The following is a 25,145-nucleotide window of genomic DNA, read 5'->3' as shown; positions in this document are numbered from 1 at the left end:
GTAATGTGAAGGATAAGAGTTGTGATGGGTACTTGGTATGTCTTGACTTGGCGTAGATCCCCTCGGCAACGACGCCAGAAATCCTTCTTGCTACCTCTTGAGCATGCGTTGGTTTTCCCTTGAAGAGGAAAGGATGATGCGGCAGCAAAGCAACGTAAGTATTTCCCTCAGTTTTTGAGAACCAAGGTATCAATCCAGTAGGAGGCCACGCGCGAGTCACCTCGTACCTACACAAACAAATAAGAACCTCGCAAGCAACGCGATAAAGGGGTTGTCAATCCCTTCACGACCACTTGCAAGAGTGAGATCTGATAGAGATAATAATAATAAGATAAATATTTTTGGTATTTTTATGATATAGATTGAAAGTAAAGATTGCAAAATAAAATAGATTGAGAACTTGTATGATGGAAAATAGACCCGGGGGCCACAGGTTTCACTAGTGGCTTCTCTCAAGATAGCATAAGTATTACGGTGGGTGAACAAATTACTGTCGAGCAATTGATAGAAAAGCGAATAATTATAAGAATATCTAGGTATGATCATGTATATAGGCATCATGTCCGTGACAAGTAGAGCGACTCCTGCCTGCATCTACTAATATTATTCCACACATCGACCGCTATCCAGCATGCATCTAGAGTATTAAGTTCATAAGAACAGAGTAACGCTTTAAGCAAGATGACATGATGTAGAGGGATAAACTCATGCAATATGATAAACCCCATCTTTTTATCCTTGATGGCAACAATACAATACGTGTCGTTTTCCTTTCTGTCATTGGGATCGAGCACCGCAAGATTGAACCCAAAGCTAAGCACTTCTCCCATTGCAATAAAGATCAATCTAGTAGGCCAAACCAAACTGATAATTCGAAGAGACTTGCAAAGATAACCAATCATACATAAAAGAATTCAGAGAAGATTCAAATATTCTTCATAGATAATCTTGATCATAAACCCACAATTCATCGGATCTCGCAAACACACTGCAAAAAGAGTTACATCAAATAGATCTCCAAGAAGATCGAGGAGAACTTTGTATTGAGATCCAAAGAGAGATAAGAAGCCATCTAGCTACTAGTTATGGACCCGAAGGTCCGAGGTAAACTACTGACACATCATCGGAGGGGCCGCGGAGTTGATGTAGAGGCCCTCCGTGATCAATTCCCCCTCCGGCAGAGGTCCGGAAAAGGCCCCAAGATGGGATCTCTTGGGTACAGAAGGTTGCGGCGGTGGAAATAGGGTTTCGTGGTGCTCCTGGATGTTTTCGGGGTATGTGAACATATATAGGAGGAAGAAGTAGGTCGGTTGAGACACGAGGGGCCCACGAGGGGGGAGGGCGCGCCCAGGGGTGTAGGTTTGCCCCCTACCTCGTGGCCGCCTCGTTGATTGCTTAACGTCCACTCCAAGTCCTCTGGATCACGTTTGTTCCAAAAATCACGCTCCCGAAGGTTTCATTCCGTTTGGACTCCGTTTAATATTCCTTTTCTGCGGAACACTGAAATAGGCAAAAAAACAGCAATTTGGATTGGGCCTCCGGTTAATAGGTTAGTCCCAAAAATAATAACAAAATTGTAAAATAAATCCCATTAACATCCAAAACAGATAATATAATAGCATGGAACAATCAAAAATTATAGATACGTTATAGACGTATCAGCAGAGTGGCAAAAAAAATAGGCTGGGAGGGGATTTGGGTGCGCTGGAGTGTTGGGGAACGTAGCATGCAATTTCAAAAATTTCCTGTGCTCACGCAAGTTCTATATAGGAGATGCATAGCAGCAAGAGGGGGAGAGTGTGTCCACGTACCTTCGTAGACCAAAAGCAGAAGCGTTTGACAACGCTGTTGATGTAGTCGAACTTCTTCTCGTTCCGACCGATCATGTACCGAACGTACGGCACCTCCTCCGAGTTATGCACACGTTCAGCTCGATGACGTCCCTCGAACTCTTGATCTAGCAAAGTGTCGAGGAAGTAGGTGAGTTCTGTCAGCACGACGGCGTGGTGACGGTGATGGTTAAGTGATCCGCGCAGGCCTTCGCCTAAGCACAACGAAGATATGATTGGAGGCGTAAACTGTGAAGGGGGCGCCGCACACGGTTAACAATTGTTGGTGTGTGTTCTAGGTGCCCCCTCCCCACGTATATATAGGTGGGAGGGGGAGGGGAGCAGCCATGGGGCTCCCCAAGTAGGAGGAATCCTACTTGGGGACTAATCCAATTCGCCCCCACCATATTTTTGGAGGGGGGAGGAAGGAGGAGGGAATGAAGGGGGAGGCCGAATCCCTCCCCTTCCTTCTCTCTTTCCCTCTTTCCTTCTCCTCTGGTGCGGCCCATATGGGGGCGCAGCAGCCCCTGCTGCCTGCTGCGTTTCCCCTCTTGGCCCATTAGGCCCATATCTTTTGCCGGGGGTGCCCGGAACCCCTTTCGGTGACCCGATATGTACCCGGTACCCTCCGGAGCACTTCCGATGTCCGAATACTATCAGCCTATGTATTAATCTTTACCCCTCGACCATTTCGAGACTCCTCGTCATGTCCGTGATCTCATTCGGGACTTCAAACAACATTCGGTAACCAAATCAGATAACTCATATAATACAAAATCGTCATCGAACGTTAAGCGTGCGGACCCTATGGGTTCGAGAATGTAGACATGACCGAGACACCTCTCTGGTTAATAACCAATAGTGGAACCTGGATGCTCATGTTGGCTCCTAAATACTCTACGAAGATCTTTATTGGTCGAACCGTTATGACAACATACGTCATTCCCTTTGTCCATCAGTATGTTACTTGCCTGAGATTCAATCGTCGGTATCTTCATACCTAGTTCAATCTCATTAACGACAAGTCTCTTTACTCGTTCCATAATACATCATCCTACAACTAACTCATTAGTCACTTTGCTTGCAAGGCTTCTTATGATGTGCATTACCGAGAGGGCCTAGAGATACCTCTCTGATACTCGGAGTGACAAATCCTAACCTCGATTTATGCCAACCCAACAAACACCTTCAGAGATACCTGTAGAGCATCTTTATAATCACCCAGTTACTTTGTGACATTTGATAGAACACAAGGCATTCCTCTGGTGTCCGGAAGTTGCATAATCTCATAGTCAAAGGAATATGTATATGACATGAAGAAAGCAATAGCAATAAAACTGAACGATCAATATGCTAAGCTAACAAACGGGTCTTGTCCATCACATCATTCTCCTAATGATGTGATCCCGTTCATCAAATGACAACACATATCTATGGTTAGGAAACTTAACCATCTTTGATTAACGAGCTAGTCTAGTAGAGGCTTACTAGGGACACAGTGTTTTGTCTATGTATCCACACATGTATCAAGTTTTCGGTTAATACAATTCTAGCATGAATAATATACATTTATCATGATATAAGGAAATATAAAATAACAACTTTATTATTGCCTCTAGGGCATATTTCCTTCAGTCTTCCACTTGCACTAGAGTCAATAATCTAGATTACATTGTAATGATTCTAACACCCATGGAGTCTTGGTGCTGATCATGTTTTGCTCGTGGAAGAGGCTTAGTCAACGGGTCTGCAACATTCAGATCCGTATGTATTTTGCAAATCTCTATGTCTCCCTCCTTGATTTGATCACAGATGGAGTTGAAGCGTCTCTTGATGTGTTTTGTTCTTTTGTGAAATCTGGATTCCTTCGCTAAGGCAATTGCTCCAGTATTGTCACAAAAGTTTTTCATTGGACCAGATGCACTAGGTATTACACCAAGATCGGATATGAACTCCTTCATCCATACTCCTTCATTTGCTGTTTCCGCAGCAGCTATGTACTCCGCTTCGCACGAGATCCCGCCACGACACTTTGCTTGGAACTGCACCAACTTACATCTCCACCATTCAATATAAATATGTATCCGGTTTGTGACTTAGAGTCATTCGGATCAGTGTCAAAGCTAGCATCGACGTAAGCATTTACGACGAGCTCTTTGTCACCTCCATAAACGAGAAACATATCCTTAGTCCTTTTCAGGTACTTCAGGATGTTCTTGACCGCTGTCCAGTGATCCACTCCTGAGTTACTTTGGTACCTCTCTGCTAAACTTATAGCAAGGCACACATCAGGTCTGGTACACAGCATAGCATACATGATAGAACCTATGGCTGAGGCATAGGGAATAACTTTCATTTTCTCTCTATCTTCTGCAGTGTTCGGGCATTGAGTCTGACTCAATTTCATACCTTGTAACATAGGCAAGAACCCTTTCTTTGACTGATCCATTTTGAACTTCTTCAAAACTTTATCAAGGTATGTGCTTTGTGAAAGTCCAATTAAACGTCTTGATCTATCTCTATAGATCTCGATGCCCAATATATAAGCAGCTTCACCGAGGTCTTTTATTGAAAAACTTTTATTCAAGTATCCTTTTATGCTATCCAGAAATTCTATATCATTTCCAATCAATAATATGTCATCCACATATAATATTAGAAACGCTACAGAGCTCCCACTCACTTTCTTGTAAATACAAGCTTCTCCAAAAGTATGTATAAAACCATATGCTTTGATCACCTCATCAAAGCGTATATTCCAACTCCGAGATGCTTGCACGAGTCCATAGATGGATCGATGGAGCTTGCACACTTTGTTAGCACCTTTAGGATTGACAAAACATTCTGGTTGCATCATATACAACTCTTCTTTAAGAAATCCATTAAGTAATGCAGTTTTGACACCCATTTGCCAAATTTCATAATTATAAAATGCAACAATTGCTAATATGATTCGGACAGACTTAAGCATCGCTACAGGTGAGAAAGTCTCACCGTAGCCAACTCCTTGAACTTGTCAAAAACCTTTTGCAACAAGTCGATCTTTGTAGACAGTAACATTACCATCAGCGTCAGTCTTCTTCTTGAAGATCCATTTATTCTATATGGCTCGCCGATCATCGGGCAAGTCCACCAAAGTCCACACTTTGTTCGTATACATGGATCCTATCTCAGATTTCATGGCTTCAAGCCATTTATCGGAATTTGGGCTCATCATAGCTTCTTCTTAATTCGTAGGTTCATCATGGTCTAGTAACATGACTTTCAGAACATGATTACCGTACCACTCTGGTGTGGATCGTGCTCTGGTTGACCTACGAGGTTCAGTAGTAACTTGATCTGAAGTTTTATGATCATTATCATTAGCTTCCTCTCTAGTTGGTGTAGGCATCACGGGAATGGTTTTCTGTTATGAGCTACTTTCCAATTCGAGAGAAGGTACAATTAGCTTATCAAGTTCTACTTTTCTCCCACTCACTTCTTTCGAGAGAAACTCCTTCTCTAGAAAGGATCTATTCTTAGCAACAAAGATCTTGCCTTCGGATCTGTGGTAGAAGGTGTACCCAACAGTTTTTTTCGGGTATCATATGAAGACACACTTCTCCGATTTGGGTTCGAGCTTATCGGGCTGAAGCTTTTCCACATAAACATCGCAACCCCAAACTTTAAGAAACAACAGCTTAGGTTTCTTGCCAAACCACAGTTTATACAGTGTCGTCTCAACGGATTTAGACAGTGCCCTATTTAAAGTGAATGCAGCTGTCTCTAATGCATAACCCCAAAATGATAGTGGTAAATCGGTATATTTCCTTCACGGAGATGTCGGAGTCCTATGTGTCGGCGGTTCGGACTCCCGTAGAGCCTCCCCCTATCTGCTTTCAATTTGCGGGAAAACGGACATCCGGACCGCTCTGCGAATCAATCGGGTACCGCGTTGGATGACAAAAATGGCTCTGAACGGATGCTTTACTCAGACATAAAAAACTTATCCTTTCGCCTAGTAGTCTTTCATGTTTTTCATCCACATTTGTCATTTATACCATAAAGAGAATGATGATGTATCATGTTATAAATCTACTGGAAGATTTTACATTAGGGGTATACTATTATGTAGGCAATGACTTCCTAACAAATTGAAGTACTTTAACAACATTATTATAAGAAAGCTGGAAAGAAGTGTGAGGATCGTATGAAGTAACGGTGAAACCCTATATGTGATATTAAATATTTAGTGAAATAAAGCAAATCGTTCTTATGTCATTTCTCAAGCGGCATTTGGGCAGCAATTCAAAGCTGAATAATATAACATCGTATAACTATCTATCATCATCAACCACTAATAATTTTAACAAATTCATTTATTGCGCAACTATGATTACGAATGTGCATGCACTTATTGGCCCTTGGGAGGTCGTCCTCCCTGTAGTGAGTGACCTTGATGCAACCTCGGCTGGCCACAAGTTTGCTTGCATCGACTGTGTGCGCATCACCGCCACGAATACTTAGAAAATTTGGAATGTCGAGGTTTTCCCTAAAGACCTGCTACTGCAAACACCTATCACCCCTAATATTGACATCGATGTTCTCCTCAGGCACATATGTTCTCACACTACTTTTGTAAGACGATTCTCAAGGTCTTGGTGTAATTTTTTTGGCTTTGTCTAGGGTTACATTACATGAGCTCGCATTTTTCGTCTGCCAATACTGTTAGCATATACCCCCTATAATATGATACTATTGTAGCACTTTGTTAAGGTGGGCTTTTTCGCCAGACCTCAAAAAAAGAGATATGAATGCATATAAAGCCTTCTAATTTTCTAGAATGAAGTTCATCACATCCAGGTATCCAATGAAAATATGTAAATAGCAACAAACTTACATATCTATATACAATAAGATGATGGTGGAGAGGCGGGTAACCGAAGGTCAATTGCCGTCGAAGATGCAACCATTCCGGTGTTTCCAGAGCCACCCGGTGGTGATGATGATGAGGGAGGCCAACCCTCTACGAGCGGGAGTTGGTGCGCGATCACATAACGTAATGCACCAGGATTGGAAATCCATGCCGCCAATGGGTAGGTTGGCCGTGGAGCGAACCCATCCCAGGATCTCGAGCCAAATTTCTTGCGAGAAATAGTAGAGCACCAACAAATGCTGCATCGTTCCTTCTTCCTGATCGCATTAGGCGCACATGGGCTCGTGGGGGAGGCCGTGACGGGCTAGGCGATCAGCCGTCCAACATTGGTCTTGCATCGTTAGCCACCTGAAGAACTTGATCCATAGTGACACCCAAGGCGAGCCTTTGGGCTAGGGCCGGCGCCACCGGGATCAAGAGCATCATCCCGGAGAGTTAGAAAGCTAGAAGAAGCGCGAGGATCGTATGGAGTAACGGTGAAACCCTATATGTGATATTAAATATTTAGTGAATTAAAGAAAATCTTTATTATGTCATTTCTCAAGCGGCATTTTGGCAGCAATTGAAAGCCGAGTAATACAACATCGTATAACTATCTATCATCATCAACCACTAATAATCTTAACAAATTCGTTTATTGGGCAACTATGATTATGGATGTGCATGCACTTATTGGCTCTTGGGAGGCCGTTCTCCCTCGCAGTGAGTGACCTTGATGCAACCTCGGCCGGCCATAGGTTTGCTTGCATCGACTGTGTGTGCGCCACCGCCACAAATACTTGAAGAAGTTGGAATGTTGAGGTTTTCCCTAAAGACCTGTTGTTGCGAATGCCTGTCACCCCTAATATCATTGTCGATGTTCTCGTTCGGCACATGTGTTCTGACACTCCTTTCGCAAGACGGTCCTCGAGGTCTTGGTGCATTTTTTTGGCTTTGTCTAGGGTTACATCGCATGACTTCGGCCTTGTCACTGTTTTTCAAATTTTAGACCAACATCTCCTTTGGGCTAGGGCGGGCGCCACCGGGATCAAGAACATCATCCTGGAGAGTTGACTAAAGTTAGTTGGGGATGAGAAATCCATTTGTTTGCTCCGCACTCTCTATCATGCCTTAACATGCACATCGTTAGCGAGTGTATGCAATCTTATGCTGTAAAACTCTCCTTTCTACTCCTTTCGTTCGAAATTTTTTGTCCTAAGGCAGTTTCTCAAATGGATGTATCTAGCACTAACTTGGTGCTAGATACATCCGTTTGAGGGACAAGATTTTCCGGACGAAGGAAGTATCAATGAAAAGATACGCAACCTTTGCGTAGTCACGAAAAAAATACGATAAGAAGGGTTCAACCGACACAACCGAAGATACGCAAATATTGCGTAAAGGGGAAGATATACGATAATTAATACGGGCAAATATCGTGTATAAAGGGGAGGATATACGATAATTAATACGGGCCAAATATCTCAAAAGGGTGAAAATATGCAGAAATTAATTCCCGGAGATAGATAGAGATAGAACTGCCGTGACCAGAGAGAGAGAGAGAGAGAGAGAGAGAGAGAGAGAGAGAGAGAGAGAGAGAGAGAGGAGGCGTGTGAGAGCTGTAGCAGAAACTGAAACCGCAAGATACAAACAACAGCCAGTGGAACAGGTCGTGTGGTTAGACTCCAGCTAGCGAGCAGCGGCGGCACAGAGCAAAAACAAAAACAGGGAAGCCCGTTGCGTTTCCCCCCACACCTCGCCCTCCCTCCCTCCCTCCCACGCGCACGAGCACGCAGATCGATTCGCCGGCGTGGCTCACGCCGGCGCTCCGTGCCTCCGCGCCCCTAGCCGCGGTGGATGAGCGGCTGCCCCGTCGCCGCCGCCGCCGCCGCACCGTCCGAGTCCGGGCTCCAGGGCCGCTCCGGCCATGGCGAGCGTCGGCCGCAGCAGATCGAGGCGCAGGGGAGAGGTCGGCGGGCCGTTCGAGTGGGACGCGGCCCCTTCGGGGGACTACTCCGCCGATCACCATGGTCCGTGCTTGCCTGGTCCAGCCTCGTTCCGTACTAGTAGTAGTTTCTTGTAATCGTTCCTTCTTTTTTTTTCTGGGTGCGTAATTCTTTGGCCTTTTCTTTTCGTTTGGAGGCCATACGGTAGAGATCCCGTACTTGATTTTGTTCAGGGCGTCCCTTGTTTGATCCTTGACGGTGAAGGTTTTTGAGGGGGTTTTGGTTCTCTCTCGTGTGTTATCGCGTCGAGAGAGAGATTGGGGATTGCTTTACTTCTTTCGTGCTTCCGTCCGCACCTTCGGGCTTGCTTGCACATTTAGCATCCTCCATTTCCTTTAGGTTTTGCTTATATTTCGGAATTAAATTCCCTGTTTTTACCCACTTTTTTCTTGTTTTATTTAAAAGGATTTCGCGGATTAATCATTACTGAAAATGACGTTTCTTTGGCTGCGCTCGCTGTCTAATCAGAAGAATTTATAATTAAGAGTAGGTTCCCATTAGTGTATGCTCGTAGAGAGATATACCTTAAAGCAATCAGTAAAATATTGTGCACTTTTCTTTTTTACATACATCCCTGTTGTTTTAAGCAAACGGACGGGGACATAATAACTTTCTCATGTACTTTAGGTCTTAGTCAAGCCTTTATTGGGAGAGAGAAGATTCTTGTTTCGAATTTCAAATGGCTGTAGCGGACAGATCTTTCCTTGCTTCCTTTCTTCCTTGTTCTTTAATTTGAAGTTACACTGATGTTCCGTGGGAGTTCTAGGACAAAAGCTACCCCCTAAACTAGACGTGTGATAAATGCAGTTTCCCCCGTCCTTCACTGTTTTGGGATGAACTGTAGTAGACTGCGTGGGTCCTAAAGATCCTACACCCTAGCCTAGAGGCATGTAGAGGAAATGTGACAATTCCCACCAGATCACGCAAAGAAACCTCATTTGCCCGTAATTTGCTGGATATTTATTGTAAGCAAAAGCATTAAATTATGGTCTTTTGTGTCCCCATGTCAGCTGGACGGACGCCGTGCAGGTTCATGGCCAAGTGGCCTTCTTATTCTAACCACTGGCCTTCTTATTCTAATCACCAAGAGAATCTTTGTTTGAATTTGTCTGAGCCTGTAGAAGAGCCGTAACTTATTCTGTGTTGGTTACCTGATGCTGAATGAATTGACCGTTTGTTCTAAAAGAAGTAGTAGTAAGGTTGGTACAAATTCAATCTGCCACTCTTGAATCAAAGTAAATATTGTGTGCTCCATACGATGAAACACTAATTTTTACTCCCTCCGTCCAATAATTTTTACTCCCATCACACATAGACATTTTTACTCAGGGTTCAACACTTACTATGATGATGTTTCTACACAAGCAGGTTCTTCTGATTTTTTATTTTCTTATATTTTTAAAAATTAAACTGCATGAAGCTATTCGAAGAAATGACATCATGGTGAAGCTCTTTGTACTTTTCTTTTAAGAGCTGTTGTTCTACCAGATATTTGCTTGTAATTTTGTGCTAGGTATATTTCCATCCTACTATGCCATCGTTTCCTGGATCTAGTAAAACAGTGAACTGGAGCTGAAGACTCCTCTCTATGTGGCCTTTGTTTTTCCCTTTCCCCACAGAAAATTTAGTTTGACATGAAGTTTCTTCTTCTTGCCATGATATCATATTGCTTCTTCTGCCAATTTTCGTTGCTATACAAATTATTTACTGTCTCTTTTCTCTTTAAACCAGGGGCTGGGTCATCGAGGAAACAAGCAAGTAACTCTGGGATACTCTCCCACACTCTGGTGAGTGACCCGTGTTTAGCTAAAGAGCTATATCATATGATACGTATGTTCGCAATTTAACCTAGAAAGCTTAAAACATGCACACTTTTCTCTTCTGTGATACTAAGGCCCTGTTTGGAGACCCGCCACTCCACCACTCCGCTCCCGGAGCTGGAGTTAAAAAGCACGGAGCTGGGAAAGAGATGCTCCGCAGCTCCTCGTATTTTTAGGAGCTGGAGTGACTCCGAACAGGGCCTAACTATAACCCTCTGATATGAAACTGGAGAGCTTAAATTGGTTTACATGTGTTGCTCTAATATCAACAATTGATGTGCGCTCTGCAGTATCGAGTTTACTTCAAATGTGTGCATGTTATTCTGTTGGCCATAGCAGGATTATTCTGTTGTAGTAGTGACGGGCGCTATGGTTGCAAATGGACTCCTTATTTGCCTTAGCTTATAGCTAGCGATAGCTCTGCTATTCCATGTAGGTATACTTGTGACAAAATAGCATGGTAAGTTAGAAATTCAACTGTTCTAGAAAGCCAAGATACACGATTTATAACGTTTAACTATGAGAAATCCCTACCAAGAGACTTAATCTTTCTCCTTTTTAATACCCCAACATTCATATTTTTCAAGGATTAAGTACTTGATTTTGTGAAAATTACTAAACCTATCATTTTATGATCCTTTCAACCTGTATTAGTATTTTCTTTATCCAGAGCAAAATGCTTGTGCCTTGCAATGTAAGGGACTGATGGAGCAATCATTTAAACAACTGTTGCAATATAACAAAACATAACTTATAACCTCTACTTAATGGATGACAACTGTGATAATTTTCAAATGAATTAAGAGGTAATGCCAGTGAATGTGAACGGATCTCTACGAACTCAGATGTTTATAAGAGTAAAGATAAAGATAAATATGCTTACCTTATGTGACCTATCTTGGGTGCATATTTTGTTCCTTTTCTATTTTTACCATATGTGACTTATCTTGGAATAGCTTGGAGATAGCTAGCCATAACTTTCTATCTGCAAAAGAAGTGGCTTAACTCCTTAGAAATCCACTAAAATTTTGTAGTTATCCTCTGCTATCAAACTTTTTTGCCCCAGTTATTTGATTGTTTAACTTTTTTTCAGTTTGACGAGGAAATCAGGAAAAGTAAACCAAGACAGTCCAGCTGTGTACCGATGAAAAAGCTAATAGATGAAGAGTTCTTGAAAGATGTCAATGCCAGGCATACTTCACCAGGTGCTGTAGGAAGACTAATGGGTCTTGATTCACTCCCTACCTCGTCTGGGACCCATAGCCAGCACAGAAGTAGCAGAAGTCATGCACACAAGACGCCATCTTTTATTTCTCATGATAGATATGTTCCACAGAGGAGAAAGAATGATGAGATGCCAGAGGTCAAAGATGTTTTTGAGGTTATGGATGTGATGGGAGTAAAGGCACACCGAAGCCCAAGAGGTAGAAATGGAAATACAACTTCCAGATTTGATGCAGCTGAGAAGGCTAATCTAGATTTCATAAGGCACAAATTTATGGATGCAAAACGTCTTTCTACAGATGAATCCCTTCAGATGTCAGAAGAGTTGAATGAGACACTTGATGCATTGGTATCTAATAAGGATCTTCTTTTGGAATTTCTTGAAAAACGCGATCTGGGTTCTGCCTCCTCTAATGGAAACTGCATTACAATATTGAAGCCATCTAAAAGAAATCAATTTATTGATGCAGACAACATCTGTTCACATGATAATGATACAGAAAGTTTTTTCCGCAAGCAAAATGAAGTGAAATACCCCACGAGGAAACCACATACTAAGTTATCCAGTCAATCCCCAAGAGAAGACTCTGGTTCATCGAGGCAGAAACTATCAAGGTCAAGTCAGGAAATCAGTGATAAACGAGCTTGTCCCACACGGATTGTTGTCCTGAAGCCATGCTTTGAGAAAGCTCAGGACCTTGAAGGATCCTTCGGCCTACCACATGAAATCCCTCATTCTGATTACAGAAGGCACACCGCATGCCAGTGTGCTGGCATGTGGAGTCCATATACTGATGAGTCCATGTGTCAAGTATCCCCTGGCGATCCTGAAACGTCAGGCCATATAAAAAAGGGATCTAGAGAAATTGCTAGAGAGGGTGCAAAACAAATGAGAGCTGCTAGGGGCCGTGTTCTCCAACCAGACACCAGCACAATTTTGTCAGATGAAAGCTCACAGTTTGTGTCATCTCTTGCTAAGGTCAAGAATTCGGAGAGAGTCCATAGGTCTTCTGAATTATGTGACGGTTGGGCTTCTCCCACCTTCAACACTTCGCCAGCATATTCAAATGACACATCAGTCATAAATGAAGCAAAGAAACAGCTCTCTAGCAGATGGAAGATAGCGCATCAATTTCAGCATCAAGAACCTGAGAATAATGGCTTCGGCGTGCTTGGAGACATGTTTGTTCTCTCTGACGAGGAAACATCAGAAGTTGCTACCCAAACAATGTCATACCAGAAATGTCCAAAGGGAGAACTGCAGCGAAACAGAGTGCCAGTCTCGTGTAGCAATCCTCTTGGCATCAGCAGCAAGGATGGTTGGAGAGGTGTAGCTCCAAGCAATTCAGCAAGGTCTAAATATCTTCCATCATTCTCTAACCATGGAGTTCAAAAGTCGAGCAACAGAAAAAGAACGGGTAGGCAAAATGAGTTTTCTATGCTTAAAGATGTTCTCAAAATAGGACCCCATGATTCTGAGTACGCATGTCATAGTAGACAAAGAAAATCCCTGGTCGGAGGTTCACCTTTTCGTGGTGATGAAGATCAAGTGCTCCCAGATGATGAGGGAAGAACCATGATTGACCATGAGATACATGTGAGTTCTCAGGAAGCACCAGATGTTATTGACATGCCAGATTCATCTGAACAGACACTTGCACATACCGTGAATTCTGGCCATGAATTAGATGGAGTGCGTCATCTGGATACCAGTTCTGCAGTTTTTCAACAGAATAAAGAACCACTTTCTCCTGCTAAACTGAATCAGCACATGCATCAACAGCCATCGACAGCATTTGATTTCTGCCTTCATGTTCCTAATTTTGACAATCTGCTGGCTCAGGTATATCGCATGTACCATCTAATTTTAGCTTATTATGCAGTTTTTTTCTTGTATCCTTAATAAATTCCTGTGGATATACATTAATTTATATGAAGGGGAGCCTTGGCGCAGTGGTAAAGCTGCTGCCTTGTGACCATGAGGTCACGGGTTCAAGTCCTGGAAACAGCCTCTTACAGAAATGTAGGGAAAGGCTGCGTACTATAGACCCAAAGTGGTCGGGCCCTTCCCCGGACCCTGCGCAAGCGGGAGCTACATGCACCGGGCTGCCCTTTTTTTTATACATTACTACATGTACATCCCATTTTTCTCCCCTCTTGTTTCCCTCAACCAGATCTTTCAGCTCTTTGATAATTCTGGAAGCTCAATTGATTTATCGCTTGCCATGTTTACCAACTTCTGATTGTATTCTATTGCAGGCCGAGGGGATTGAAAATCATGTGGATGATGTTTACGCAGCTCTGTTTAATCCGCCAACAGAAACAGAATCTCCTGTGGGGATTGACCACCATCATGGTGTTGACAATGACAATCAAGCCTCGTGGATTCACCCGACAGGATCAGAATCTCCGGTGAGCTCCAACATTGATGAGCAGCCAAGTCCAGTGTCTGTTCTTGAATCTTCCTTGGATGCTGAAGAAGTTTACTCAGGAGATTTCGAGAAAATTAGTGCCGATCTTCAAGGCAAGTGGTCGAGTTTTTCTTTGCCTATTCACCTTCCCTTTAAATTCTCAGCTCTTGAGTTTGACTTTCTGTAATATTACAGGACTGCGAATGCAACTTCAGCTTCTCAAGACGGAGACCACAGACGATGCAGACGACACCGATCATCTTACAGCGAGCGACGACGAGGTTGCCTCGGCAGATGAGCCACTTGCTGAAATGGAGATACTACCCCATGCTTTCGTGGATGAGGAAGAACGAGATTTCTCGTATGTGCTTGATATGCTCACCTTATTGGGCATTGATGACGCTTTCCAGGACGGGCTACTCGACGTGCGCTGCTTTTCGGAATATCCTGCTGGCCCTGATATATATGATATACTTGAGAACAAGTACAGCAGCCTCATTCTATGGCCGGCGTCGGAGAGGATGCTCCTGTTTGAGCTCACAAACACCGTGATTGCAGATCTGATAGCCTCTCTGGTGCATCATGGGTCAAAGGGGTTGCTGCGAAGGTTCTCATCCAGGTGGGATCAGGAGGGGTTTGTCGTTGATGTGTGGCAGAGGGTGTTCGAGATACGGCAAGAGATGGACGGTAACCAGGGCGACCCGCTGATGATGGACTTCGAGCGGCATGGCTCTGAGGATGGCGTCGATCTTGTCGGGAGGGAGATGGAGAGGATGTTGCTTAAGGATCTTGTGGTGGAAACCATTGCTGAGTTCCTGGGGACAGGATAATCTGGTGTAGCTTTTGTGGCTCCATGGTTTGCAGCGATTGCCATTTGAGCAGCTGAGATGCCGTAGGTTCGTTGTAGTGGATCATCATACAGACAGAGACAGGTGAAGGGATGTGGTTGTAACTATTAGTTGTAATAACTGTGGCCTAGGGTTCCCCTCCCAACTGGAGAAAAACCAGTGGATTTTGGGCGCGGAGATGGAGTATAAATGTGAATTTTTGGTATGAACTGGTTGATAATCATGCAGTTGCCTTGTTTGGTATGTTTTGAATGTGTGTTACATGAAATGATGCTTATGTTAGTCGTTGCTCTTCAGCGGCTTAGGATGTGGAAATTGCATAGAAGTCATCCCACTCCCCCCAACTATCCCTCGTTTGTCCGACAAGCTTTTAGACACCTTGGACGCAATCTTATGCAACTACGGCAATATCACAAGTGGTTCAGGTACGGAGCAACAACTCCACACCACCCGTGTGTCGCGGCCTGCACCTGCAACGTCGATCAGTGCGTTTGATTTGCACACCCAAAACCCTATATAAATCTGGCTAACATGCACGTAACGATGCACACCAGCAGCACTCCCCGGTCTCCTCCGCGCACGCGCCAAGATGGCCAAGGGGGCGCTCTACATCTACATGATGGTCGCGCTTGCACTGACGAGCTGCGCACTCGCGGGCCGCGTCCTCAACGACCATCCCGCGGCGCCTCCGGTAGAGACCGATCCATTGCCGGGGCCGACCGACCCGCCTGTCGACCCAGAGGTAGTGCCGGTCCCCGCGCCCACGGCGGCGTTGCCTTTGCCATCCAATGCCGCGGGCGCCGCTGGCGTAGCTCCGGCCGCTGGCGTTGGTGCAACGGCTAACGTAGGAGCCGGCGACAGCCCCCTGACGTTCTTCATGCATGACATCCTCGGCACCTCGTCGCAGACGTCGGCGCTCATGGTGACCGGGGTGGTGGCGAGCGCCGACGGCCTGGCCAGCGGCAACAACGTCGTCCCCTACGACAGCCTCGTCCAGAGCAACGGAAACGCCGTCAACGGCGGCTACAAGAACACCATCCCCTCCGTCAACGGTTCTGGCGGTGGCGACACGCCCCAGACCCAGAACCTCCTCCTCGGCATGACCACCGTCGTGGACGAGGAGCTCGCCGGGGGCCATGAGCTCGGCGCCGCGGCCGTCGGCAGGGCGCAGGGGTTCTACGTCGCGAGCTCGCAGGACGGCAGCAGCAAGACGGTCGTGCTGACGGCCATGTTCGGTGGCGAAGTGCACGGCGACACGCTCAGCTTCTTCGGGGTGCACCAGTTGGCGGCGCCGGAGTCCCGCATCGCCGTCATTGGCGGCACAGGGAAGTACGAGACCGCCAAGGGCTTCGCCGCCATCCGCACGCTGCACCCCGGCGACCAGCACGCCGCCGACGGCGTCGAGGGCCTCCTCCAGTTCGACATTCACCTCTCCTGAGCTGCTTCCCTAACTAGTGCTACCACATTCCAAGTGTTTGTCCTTCCAGGTTATATGATGCTCTGCCGTCGCGCTCAACATTTGTAATCTGAATTTCACGGCCTATGCATTTTACTACCATAATACTCCTATATGTAATGCGAACTAAGTGTATATTTATGCATATTTTATGAAGAAAACTAAGTATATTTGTGATGTCCTGGCCTCCTGGGTCACATGAAATGAAATCCTGAAAAACTTAACTGTTTGGATGAGCTTACAGAACATAAACCACACGAAAAGCAGAGTGTCATGAGCTCCTACAAACAGAAAACAAATGGGTGCCAGGATACTAGAATTTAAGCAAAAAAGAAATAATAAAAAACTCTCTATTCATGTACTTTGAAAGCCTAAGGAGTTGACAAGAACATGATCACATGATTCTGATTTCCGAGACAAAACTTATGTATCAATGAAACTAAAATCAGGTAACGCATGTCATGTCACTAAAGAGTTGCATGGAAGAAGAATCCTGGGTAAGCTATCTGTAATCTATACGCCTGCAGCCGAGCTTGCCAAGGCACTAAAGAACGCTCCGTGTGAAGTATAATACAGATCCGACTTCGGTAACTCCTGCCCCTCATTTCTCATCCAAGATGCGTTTCTGGAAGTCCGAAACCATGCGTGGCAGGCCTTGCTTCAGAGAGACTTTTGGCTCCCAATTGAGAAGAGATTTGGCCTTTGAGATGTCAGGTTTTCTCATGTGCGGATCATCGGCGGTGTTGGGTTTAAATTCAACACGCGCACTTGGGTCAATTGTCTCTTTCACTACCTGTGGAATATAGTGCGGAAACGTTATTCCTCATAGGCAAAAAATGTATAAAAATATCCACTTTATGTTTAAACAAGAAGTGGAGGTCAGTCAGTTTCGGTATCAAGGTCAGACCTGAGCAAGCTCCAACATGGTAAACTCCCCAGGGTTTCCCAAGTTGAAAGGTCCAATGTACTTATTTTCCATCAGAGTTATCAACCCATCAACCTACAAATTAACAGATGGTTAAAGTTTTTAAGATTCGAATGCATAAGGCATTGATGCAGTTTTGAACAACAAAACAGAAATTGCTGCTTCCACATTTAGACAAGGAAAAATGAACAAGTCAAGTACCAAATCCGAAACATATTGAAAGCTTCTTGTTTGCTTTCCATCACCATAAACCGTCATTGGCTGCTTTCGCAAAGTCTGGAAATGAGAGACAATGGATATTGGGTAATGCCAAATTTCTATGGTAGTCCTCCTTTTGAATAAGAGCTATGAATTAAGACAAACCTGTGCAACAAAGTTGCTAACAACCCGGCCATCATCTAAACACATACGAGGGCCGTACGTGTTGAATATGCGAGCAATTCTAACCTGAAGAAAGTTCCCTTGTCAAATTTGATATTTAAGATATGTAAGACAGTAATGGAACACAGATAAAGCAGATCATAAGCAGAATTTTGCCAAATGTACTGTCCCTCTTTGATTCACTCCGTCCAGTTAAAAATATGTAAGCAATACCTTGAATATTCATTTTAAAAACTCAAGAGAAGACCTTCTACTCAAACTAAGAGCAGTCAATTTTACGCTCATTACTGTATGTTTTTACTTCAAAACGGCTACATGTAATGAGTTCCCAACATCACAAAGGTACTTTTTTCTGGCAAAAAATATATTTTGAGACAAACACATGGCACAATCTCTCTTGCTCATGATTGCCCAAAATGTAGTACATATAAACATACACAGACAGCATGAAGCACATGGGTCCAATATTTGGCATTTGAGCCCTCTCAAGTTCACTTACTCAAAAAGGAAATTACTGAAACATCACCTATAAATACCATCTCAGATACATAATGATTTTTTTTGCGGGTAGATACATAATGATTTTTGCCTGGTTTAATTGCACATCTTACCAGATCGTAAAACAAGCTTTGAGCCACACTATTAATATATGCTGAGGGGCGCCGTGCAGTTAATTTTAGGCAACACATGACATTGCCAACAAGGAAGTCTATAGTTTGACTAAGACCACAATTCAGCAACTGCAGCTTTACCTCAACGCCAGCACCACGATGGTAATCCATGGTCAGAGTTTCTGCTGTTCTCTTTCCCTCGTCGTAACAACTCCTTACACCTACACATTGCCACAAAAATGGCACATATCAAAATGCAGTGGAGTGGGCAGACAGAAACGGGCAGTGGTTGAAATATAGTACTATTTGGCTTGTTGCGCATGAGAAATGTTATCTCCTCCAGATAAAATGAGCACACCTATGGGATTGACATGGCCCCAGTAACTCTCCTTCTGAGGATGCTCTAGAGGATCACCATACACCTCACTGGTACTGGTGAGCAAGAACCGGGCACCGACCCTCTTCGCCAGTCCCAGCATGTTCAACGTCCCCATCACATTTGTCTTGTGCATTATTAGTTAAGGAACCTATTAGGAACAGTATCGAAACAAAAACTACAGAAAACTCTAGGTTTTCTGGCAATGCAGGCACAACATTTCAATTTTCCTATGCCATTATTGACCTACTAGTATTTAAGCAATCCTTTCTATATACGCAACTGAATACATAAAAGCAAACAAACTCGAACATTTACAGTGGAAATGGAAAAAAAGGATATGATGGTCTTGATTGGGTTGAATTTGTAGTGGACGGGGGAGGCGGGGCAGGCGAGGTGGTAGATCTGGTCGACCTCGAGGAGGATGGGCTCGACGACATCGTGGCGGATGAGCTCGAAGCGAGGGTTGGCGAGGTGGTGCGCGACGTTTTCCTTGCGGCCCGTGAAGAAGTTGTCGACGACGATGACGCTGTCCCCGCGGGCGAGGAGCTTGTCCACGAGGTGGCTGCCGACGAAGCCGGCGCCGCCGGTGACGACCACCCGCAGGGGCTTTTTGCGGACGCCGACGGGGAGGCGGCGCGGCGACGCGTTGGCGGTGGAGAAGGAGAAGACGCGGGGGTTTCTGATGGCAGAAGTGGCGGTGGCGGCGTATGCGGCGGAGGAGAGGGAGATAGGGTGCGGGGCGAGGGCGGGGTAGAGGAGGAAGAAGGAGGAGGCGAGGAGGAAGCCGAGGAGGACGAAGAGGAGGCGGTGCTCGCGGAGGAGGTAGGAGGCGAGGGAGCGGGAGAGGGAGGCGCGGTGGTGCGGGCGGTGCTGCTTGCTGAGGCTGGGCTGGCGGTGGAGCTGCTTCATGGTCAGACGGCGGCGGCGGCGGATCCGCTCGCCGGCGGGCGCGGAGGGAGTAGGCGAGAGTGAGGGGGGCGGACTGAGGAGGCGGCACGTGTGATGCGGGCGTGGAAAGCTGCGGTGGCCTGCTCCCCGCAGATGCCGCACGTGCGTGGAAACGTTCTTTGCCCTTTCTCCTGTGCACATTAGCGACTCATTCATTAATATTCCATTACTAGAGCAGTATAGTGTGGAAGATATCATTCAAGACCGCATAGCGCAGTGGATTAGCGCGTCTGACTTCGGATCAGAAGGTCGTGGGTTCGACTCCCACTGTGGTCGATATTTTTTGAAATGGGATTTCTATTCTTGTGGTTACTTATTTTCGCCCTGTCACCTTAACAATTTTTTTTCTATCCTTTCATGGTCCCAGCCTCATAAAATACCCGAATACGGGGGCAAAGCATATTTATCGTTACTTTGATGACGTCTTAACGAGTGGGACCATCTCAAAAATGCTCCATCAACCTCGCATCCCAGTCCATGGACACGGGATTTCTATTCTTGTGGTTACTTATTTTCGCCCTGTCACCTTAACAATTTTTTTCTATCCTTTCATGGTCCCAGCCTCATAAAATACCCGAATACGGGGGCAAAGCATATTTATCGTTACTTTGATGACGTCTTAACGAGTGGGACCACCTCAAAAATGCTCCATCAACCTCGCATCCCAGCCCATGGACACGGGATTTCTATTTCCGTGGTTACTTAATTCTACTTAGTTTTACCCCGTCACTCTAACGTTTTCATTTTTTTCTTTTATCCTCTTATAGTCCCAGCCTCGCAAATGCCCGAATGCGGAGTCAAAGCATATTTATCGTTACTTTGATGACGTCTTGACGAGTGGGACCACCTCAAAAGTGCTCCATCGACGTCGCATCCCAGCCCATGGACACGGTTGATATTTTTTGAAATGGGATTTCTATTTTTGTGGTTACTTACTTTCGCCCTGTCACCTTAACAATTTTTTTTCTATCCTCTCATGGTCCCAGCCTCACAAATGCCCGAATACGGGGGCAAAGCATATTTATCGTTACTTTGATGACGTCTTGACGAGTGGGACCACCTCAAAAGTGCTCCATCAACATCGCATCCCAGCCCATGGACACGAGATTTCTATTTCTGTGGTTACTTAATTCTACTTAGTTTTACCCCGTCACTCTAACGTTCTCATTTTTTTTCTTCTATCCTCTCATAGTCCCAGCCTCGCAAATGCCCGAATGCAGAGTCAAAGCATATTTATCATTACTTTGATGACGTCTTGACGAGTGGGACCACCTCAAAAGTGCTCCATCGACGTCGCATCCCAGCCCATGGACACGGGATTTCTATTCTTGTGGTTACTTATTTTCGCCCTGTCACCTTAACAATTTTTTTCTATCCTTTCATGGTCCCAGCCTCATAAAATACCCGAATACGGGGGCAAAGCATATTTATCGTTACTTTGATGACGTCTTAACGAGTGGGACCACCTCAAAAATGCTCCATCAACCTCGCATCCCAGCCCATGGACACGGGATTTCTATTTCCGTGGTTACTTAATTCTACTTAGTTTTACCCCGTCACTCTAACGTTTTCATTTTTTTCTTTTATCCTCTTATAGTCCCAGCCTCGCAAATGCCCGAATGCGGAGTCAAAGCATATTTATCGTTACTTTGATGACGTCTTGACGAGTGGGACCACCTCAAAAGTGCTCCATCGACGTCGCATCCCAGCCCATGGACACGGTTGATATTTTTTGAAATGGGATTTCTATTTTTGTGGTTACTTACTTTCGCCCTGTCACCTTAACAATTTTTTTTCTATCCTCTCATGGTCCCAGCCTCACAAATGCCCGAATACGGGGGCAAAGCATATTTATCGTTACTTTGATGACGTCTTGACGAGTGGGACCACCTCAAAAGTGCTCCATCAACATCGCATCCCAGCCCATGGACACGAGATTTCTATTTCTGTGGTTACTTAATTCTACTTAGTTTTACCCCGTCACTCTAACGTTCTCATTTTTTTTCTTCTATCCTCTCATAGTCCCAGCCTCGCAAATGCCCGAATGCAGAGTCAAAGCATATTTATCATTACTTTGATGACGTCTTGACGAGTGGGACCACCTCAAAAGTGCTCCATCGACGTCGCATCCCAGCCCATGGACACGGGATTTCTATTTCCGTGGTTACTTAATTCTACTTAGTTTTACCCCGTCACTCTAACGTTCTCATTTTTTTCTATCCTCTCATAGTCCCAACCTCGCAAATGCCCGAATGCGGAGTCAAAGCATATTTATCGTTACTTGGATGACGTCTTGACGAGTGGGACCACCTCAAAAGTGCTCCATCTGTTAGGGAACGTTGCAGAAAACAAAATTTTTCCTACGGTTTCACCAAGATCCATCTATGAGTTCATCTAGCAACGAGTGATCGGATGCATCTACATACCTTTGTAGATCGCGAGCGGAAGCGTTCAAAGAACGGGGATGAGGTAGTCGAACACGACGTGATCCAAATCACCGGAGATCCTAGCACCGAACGGACGGCACCTCCGCGTTCAACACACGTACGGAACATCCATGTCTCCTCCTTCTTGATCCAGCAAGGGGAGAGGAGAGGTTGAGGGAGATGGCACCAGCAGCAGCACGACCGCGTGGTGTTGATGGAGCTGCAGTACTCCGGCAGGGCTTCGCCAAGCGCTATGGAGGAGGAGGAGGAGGAGGTGTTGGAGAGGGAGAAGGAGGCAACCAAAGGCGTGGATGAAAAGCCCTCCCTCCCCCACTATATATAGGAGGGCCAAGGGGGGGCGCCGGCCCTAGGAGATCTAATCTCCTAGGGGGGTGCGGCCAAGGGGGGTTTCTCTCCCCCCCCCCAAGGCACCTAGGAGGTGCCTTCCTCTCCTAGGACTCTTCCTCCCTTGAAACCCTAGGCGCATGGGCCTCTTGGGGCTGGTGCCCTTGGCCCATGTAGGCCAAGGCGCACCCCCTACAGCCCATGTGGCCCCCCGGGACAGGTGGCCCCACCCGGTGGACCCCCGGGACCCTTCCGGTGGTCCCGGTACAATACCGATAACCCCGAAACTTGTCCCGATGCCCGAAACAGGACTTCCCATATATAAATCTTTACCTCCGGACCATTCTGGAACTCCTCGTGACGTCCGGGATCTCATCCGGGACTCCGAACAACATTCGGGTTACTGCATATACATATCCCTACAACCCTAGCGTCACCGAACCTTAAGTGTGTAGACCCTACGGGTTCGGGAGACATGCAGACATGACCGAGACGACTCTCCGGTCAATAACCAACAGCGGGATCTGGATACCCATGTTGGCTCCCACATGCTCCACGATGATCTCATCGGATGAACCACGATGTCGAGGATTCAAGCAACCCCGTATGCAATTCCCTTTGTCAATTGATATGTTACTTGCCCGAGATTCGATCGTTGGTATCCCAATACCTCGTTCAATCTCGTTACCGGCAAGTCACTTTACTCGTACTGTAATGCATGATCCCGTGACCAGACACTTGGTCACTTTGAGCTCATTATGATGATGCATTACCGAGTGGGCCCAGTGATACCTCTCCGTCATACGGAGTGACAAATCCCAGTCTTGATCCATGTCAACCCAACAGACACTTTCGGAGATACCCGTAGTCTACCTTTATAGTCACCCATTTATGTTGTGACGTTTGGTATACCCAAAGCACTCCTACAGTATCCGGGAGTTACACAATCTCATGGTCTAAGGAAAAGATACTTGACATTGGAAAACTCTAGCAAACGAACTATACGATCTTATGCTATGTTTAGGATTGGGTCTTGTCCATCACATCATTCTCCTAATGATGTGATCTCGTTATCAATGACATCCAATGTCCATAGTCAGGAAACCATGACTATCTGTTGATCAACGAGCTAGTCAACTAGAGGTTTACTAGGGACATGTTGGTATCTATTATTCACACATGTATTATGATTTCCGGATAATACAATTATAGCATGAATAAAGACAATTATCATGAACAAGGAAATATAATAATAATGCTTTTATTATTGCCTCTAGGGCATATTTCCAACAGTCTCCCACTTGCACTAGAGTCAATAATCTAGTTACATTGTGATGAATCGAACACCCATGGAATTCTGGTGTTGATCATGTTTTGCTCTAGGGAGAGGTTTAGTCAACGGATCCGCTACATTCAGGTCCGTATGTACTTTACAAATCTCTATGTCTCCATCTTGAACATTTTCACGAATGGAGTTGAAGCGACGCTTGATGTGCCTTGTCTTCTTGTGAAACCTGGGCTCCTTGGCAAGTGCAATAGCTCCAGTGTTGTCACAAAAGAGTTTGATTGGCCCCGACGCATTGGGTATGACTCCTAGGTCGGTGATGAACTCCTTCACCCATATTGCTTCATGTGCTGCCTCCGAGGCTGCCATGTACTCCGCTTCACATGTAGATCCCGCCACGACGCTCTGCTTGCAACTGCACCAGCTTACTGCCCCACCATTCAAAATATACACATATCCGATTTGTGACTTAGAGTCTCCAGATCTATGTCAAAGCTAGCGTCGACGTAACCCTTTACGATGAGCTCTTCGTCACCTCCATAAACGAAAAACATATCCTTAGTCCTTTTCAGGTACTTCAGGATATTCTTGACCGCTGTCCAGTGTTCCTTGCCGGGATTACTTTGGTACCTTCCTACCAAACTTACGGCAAGGTTTACATCAGGTCTGGTACACAGCATGTCATACATAATAGAACCTATGGCTGAGGCATAGGGGATGACGCTCATCTCTTCTATATCTTCTGCCGTGGTCGGACATTGAGCTGAGCTCAATTTCACACCTTGCAGCACAGGCAAGAACCCCTTCTTAGACTGATCCATATTGAACTTCTTCAATATCTTATCAAGGTATGTGCTTTGTGAAAGACCTATGAGGCGTCTCGATCTATCTCTATAGATCTTGATTCCTAATATATAAGCAGCTTCTCCAAGGTCCTTCATCGAAAAACTCTTATTCAAGTAGGCCTTAATGCTGTCCAAGAGTTCTATATCATTTCCCATCAAAAGTATGTCATCTACATATAATATGAGAAATGCTACAGAGCTCCCACTCACTTTCTTGTAAACGCAGGCTTCTCCATAAGTCTGCGTAAACCCAAACGCTTTGATCATCTCATCAAAGCGAATGTTCCAACTCCGAGATGCTTGCACCAGCCCATAAATCGAGCGTTGGAGCTTGCACACCTTGTTAGCATTCTTAGGATCGACAAAACCTTCCGGCTACATCATATACAATTCTTCCTTAAGGAAACCATTAAGGAATGTCGTTTTGACGTCCATTTGCCATATTTCATAATCATAGAATGCGGCAATCGCTAACATGATTCGGACGGACTTCAGCTTCGCTACCGGTGAGA

At 45.3% G+C, this 25,145-nt stretch overlaps 3 protein-coding genes and 1 non-coding gene across 4 annotated transcripts; 3 read left to right on the top strand and 1 right to left on the bottom strand.

Annotated features, from left to right (window-relative positions):
• Nucleotides 1-8,394: 8,394 nt before the first annotated feature.
• LOC125552105 (uncharacterized) lies at nt 8,395-15,275 on the top strand. Its single transcript, XM_048715583.2, has 5 exons — nt 8,395-8,753; nt 10,461-10,516; nt 11,643-13,616; nt 14,033-14,297; nt 14,380-15,275. The coding sequence occupies exons 1-5, from the start codon at nt 8,651-8,653 to the stop codon at nt 15,012-15,014; spliced, it is 3,033 nt and encodes a 1,010-aa protein (XP_048571540.2). The 5' UTR covers nt 8,395-8,650; the 3' UTR covers nt 15,015-15,275.
• Nucleotides 15,276-15,567: 292 nt separating this feature from the next.
• Nucleotides 15,568-16,665, top strand: LOC125552104 (dirigent protein 9-like). The gene has a single exon (XM_048715582.2). The coding sequence runs from the start codon at nt 15,622-15,624 to the stop codon at nt 16,468-16,470; it is 849 nt and encodes a 282-aa protein (XP_048571539.1). The 5' UTR covers nt 15,568-15,621; the 3' UTR covers nt 16,471-16,665.
• A 201-nt stretch (nt 16,666-16,866) lies between these two features.
• Nucleotides 16,867-19,836, bottom strand: LOC125552103 (UDP-glucuronic acid decarboxylase 1). The gene is made up of 7 exons (XM_048715581.2): nt 19,124-19,836; nt 18,764-18,911; nt 18,547-18,626; nt 17,777-17,860; nt 17,615-17,689; nt 17,396-17,488; nt 16,867-17,281 (listed from the first exon to the last, which is right to left on the bottom strand). The coding sequence occupies exons 1-7, from the start codon at nt 19,691-19,693 to the stop codon at nt 17,090-17,092; spliced, it is 1,242 nt and encodes a 413-aa protein (XP_048571538.2). The 5' UTR covers nt 19,694-19,836; the 3' UTR covers nt 16,867-17,089.
• Nucleotides 19,837-19,934: 98 nt separating this feature from the next.
• Nucleotides 19,935-20,008, top strand: TRNAR-UCG (transfer RNA arginine (anticodon UCG)). Its single transcript has one exon. It is a non-coding gene; the product is annotated as a tRNA-Arg (tRNA).
• Nucleotides 20,009-25,145: the final 5,137 nt, after the last annotated feature.

The sequence above is a fragment of the Triticum urartu genome, chromosome 4A (assembly GCF_056163025.1).
Source record: "Triticum urartu cultivar PI428250 chromosome 4A, HENAU_Tu73, whole genome shotgun sequence".
Lineage (NCBI taxonomy): Eukaryota > Viridiplantae > Streptophyta > Magnoliopsida > Poales > Poaceae > Triticum > Triticum urartu.
The sequence above is the reverse complement of the archived record's forward strand: the minus strand, read 5'-3'. Positions and strand labels throughout refer to the sequence as shown.

Bases quoted from the DNA above. Each gene is read 5' to 3' on its own strand.
- LOC125552103 (XM_048715581.2), bottom strand. From the start codon at position 19,693: ATGAAGCAGCTCCACCGCCAGCCCAGCCTCAGCAAGCAGCACCGCCCG. The intron at 17,489-17,614 runs GTACTTGACTTG...GTTAATTTGTAG, and splicing joins TTCAATATGTTTCGGATTTG to GTTGATGGGTTGATAACTCT. The intron at 17,282-17,395 runs GTCTGACCTTGA...TATATTCCACAG, and splicing joins CCATGTTGGAGCTTGCTCAG to GTAGTGAAAGAGACAATTGA.
- LOC125552104 (XM_048715582.2), top strand. From the start codon at position 15,622: ATGGCCAAGGGGGCGCTCTACATCTACATGATGGTCGCGCTTGCACTG.
- LOC125552105 (XM_048715583.2), top strand. From the start codon at position 8,651: ATGGCGAGCGTCGGCCGCAGCAGATCGAGGCGCAGGGGAGAGGTCGGC. The intron at 10,517-11,642 runs GTGAGTGACCCG...ACTTTTTTTCAG, and splicing joins GGATACTCTCCCACACTCTG to TTTGACGAGGAAATCAGGAA. The intron at 14,298-14,379 runs GCAAGTGGTCGA...GTAATATTACAG, and splicing joins AATTAGTGCCGATCTTCAAG to GACTGCGAATGCAACTTCAG.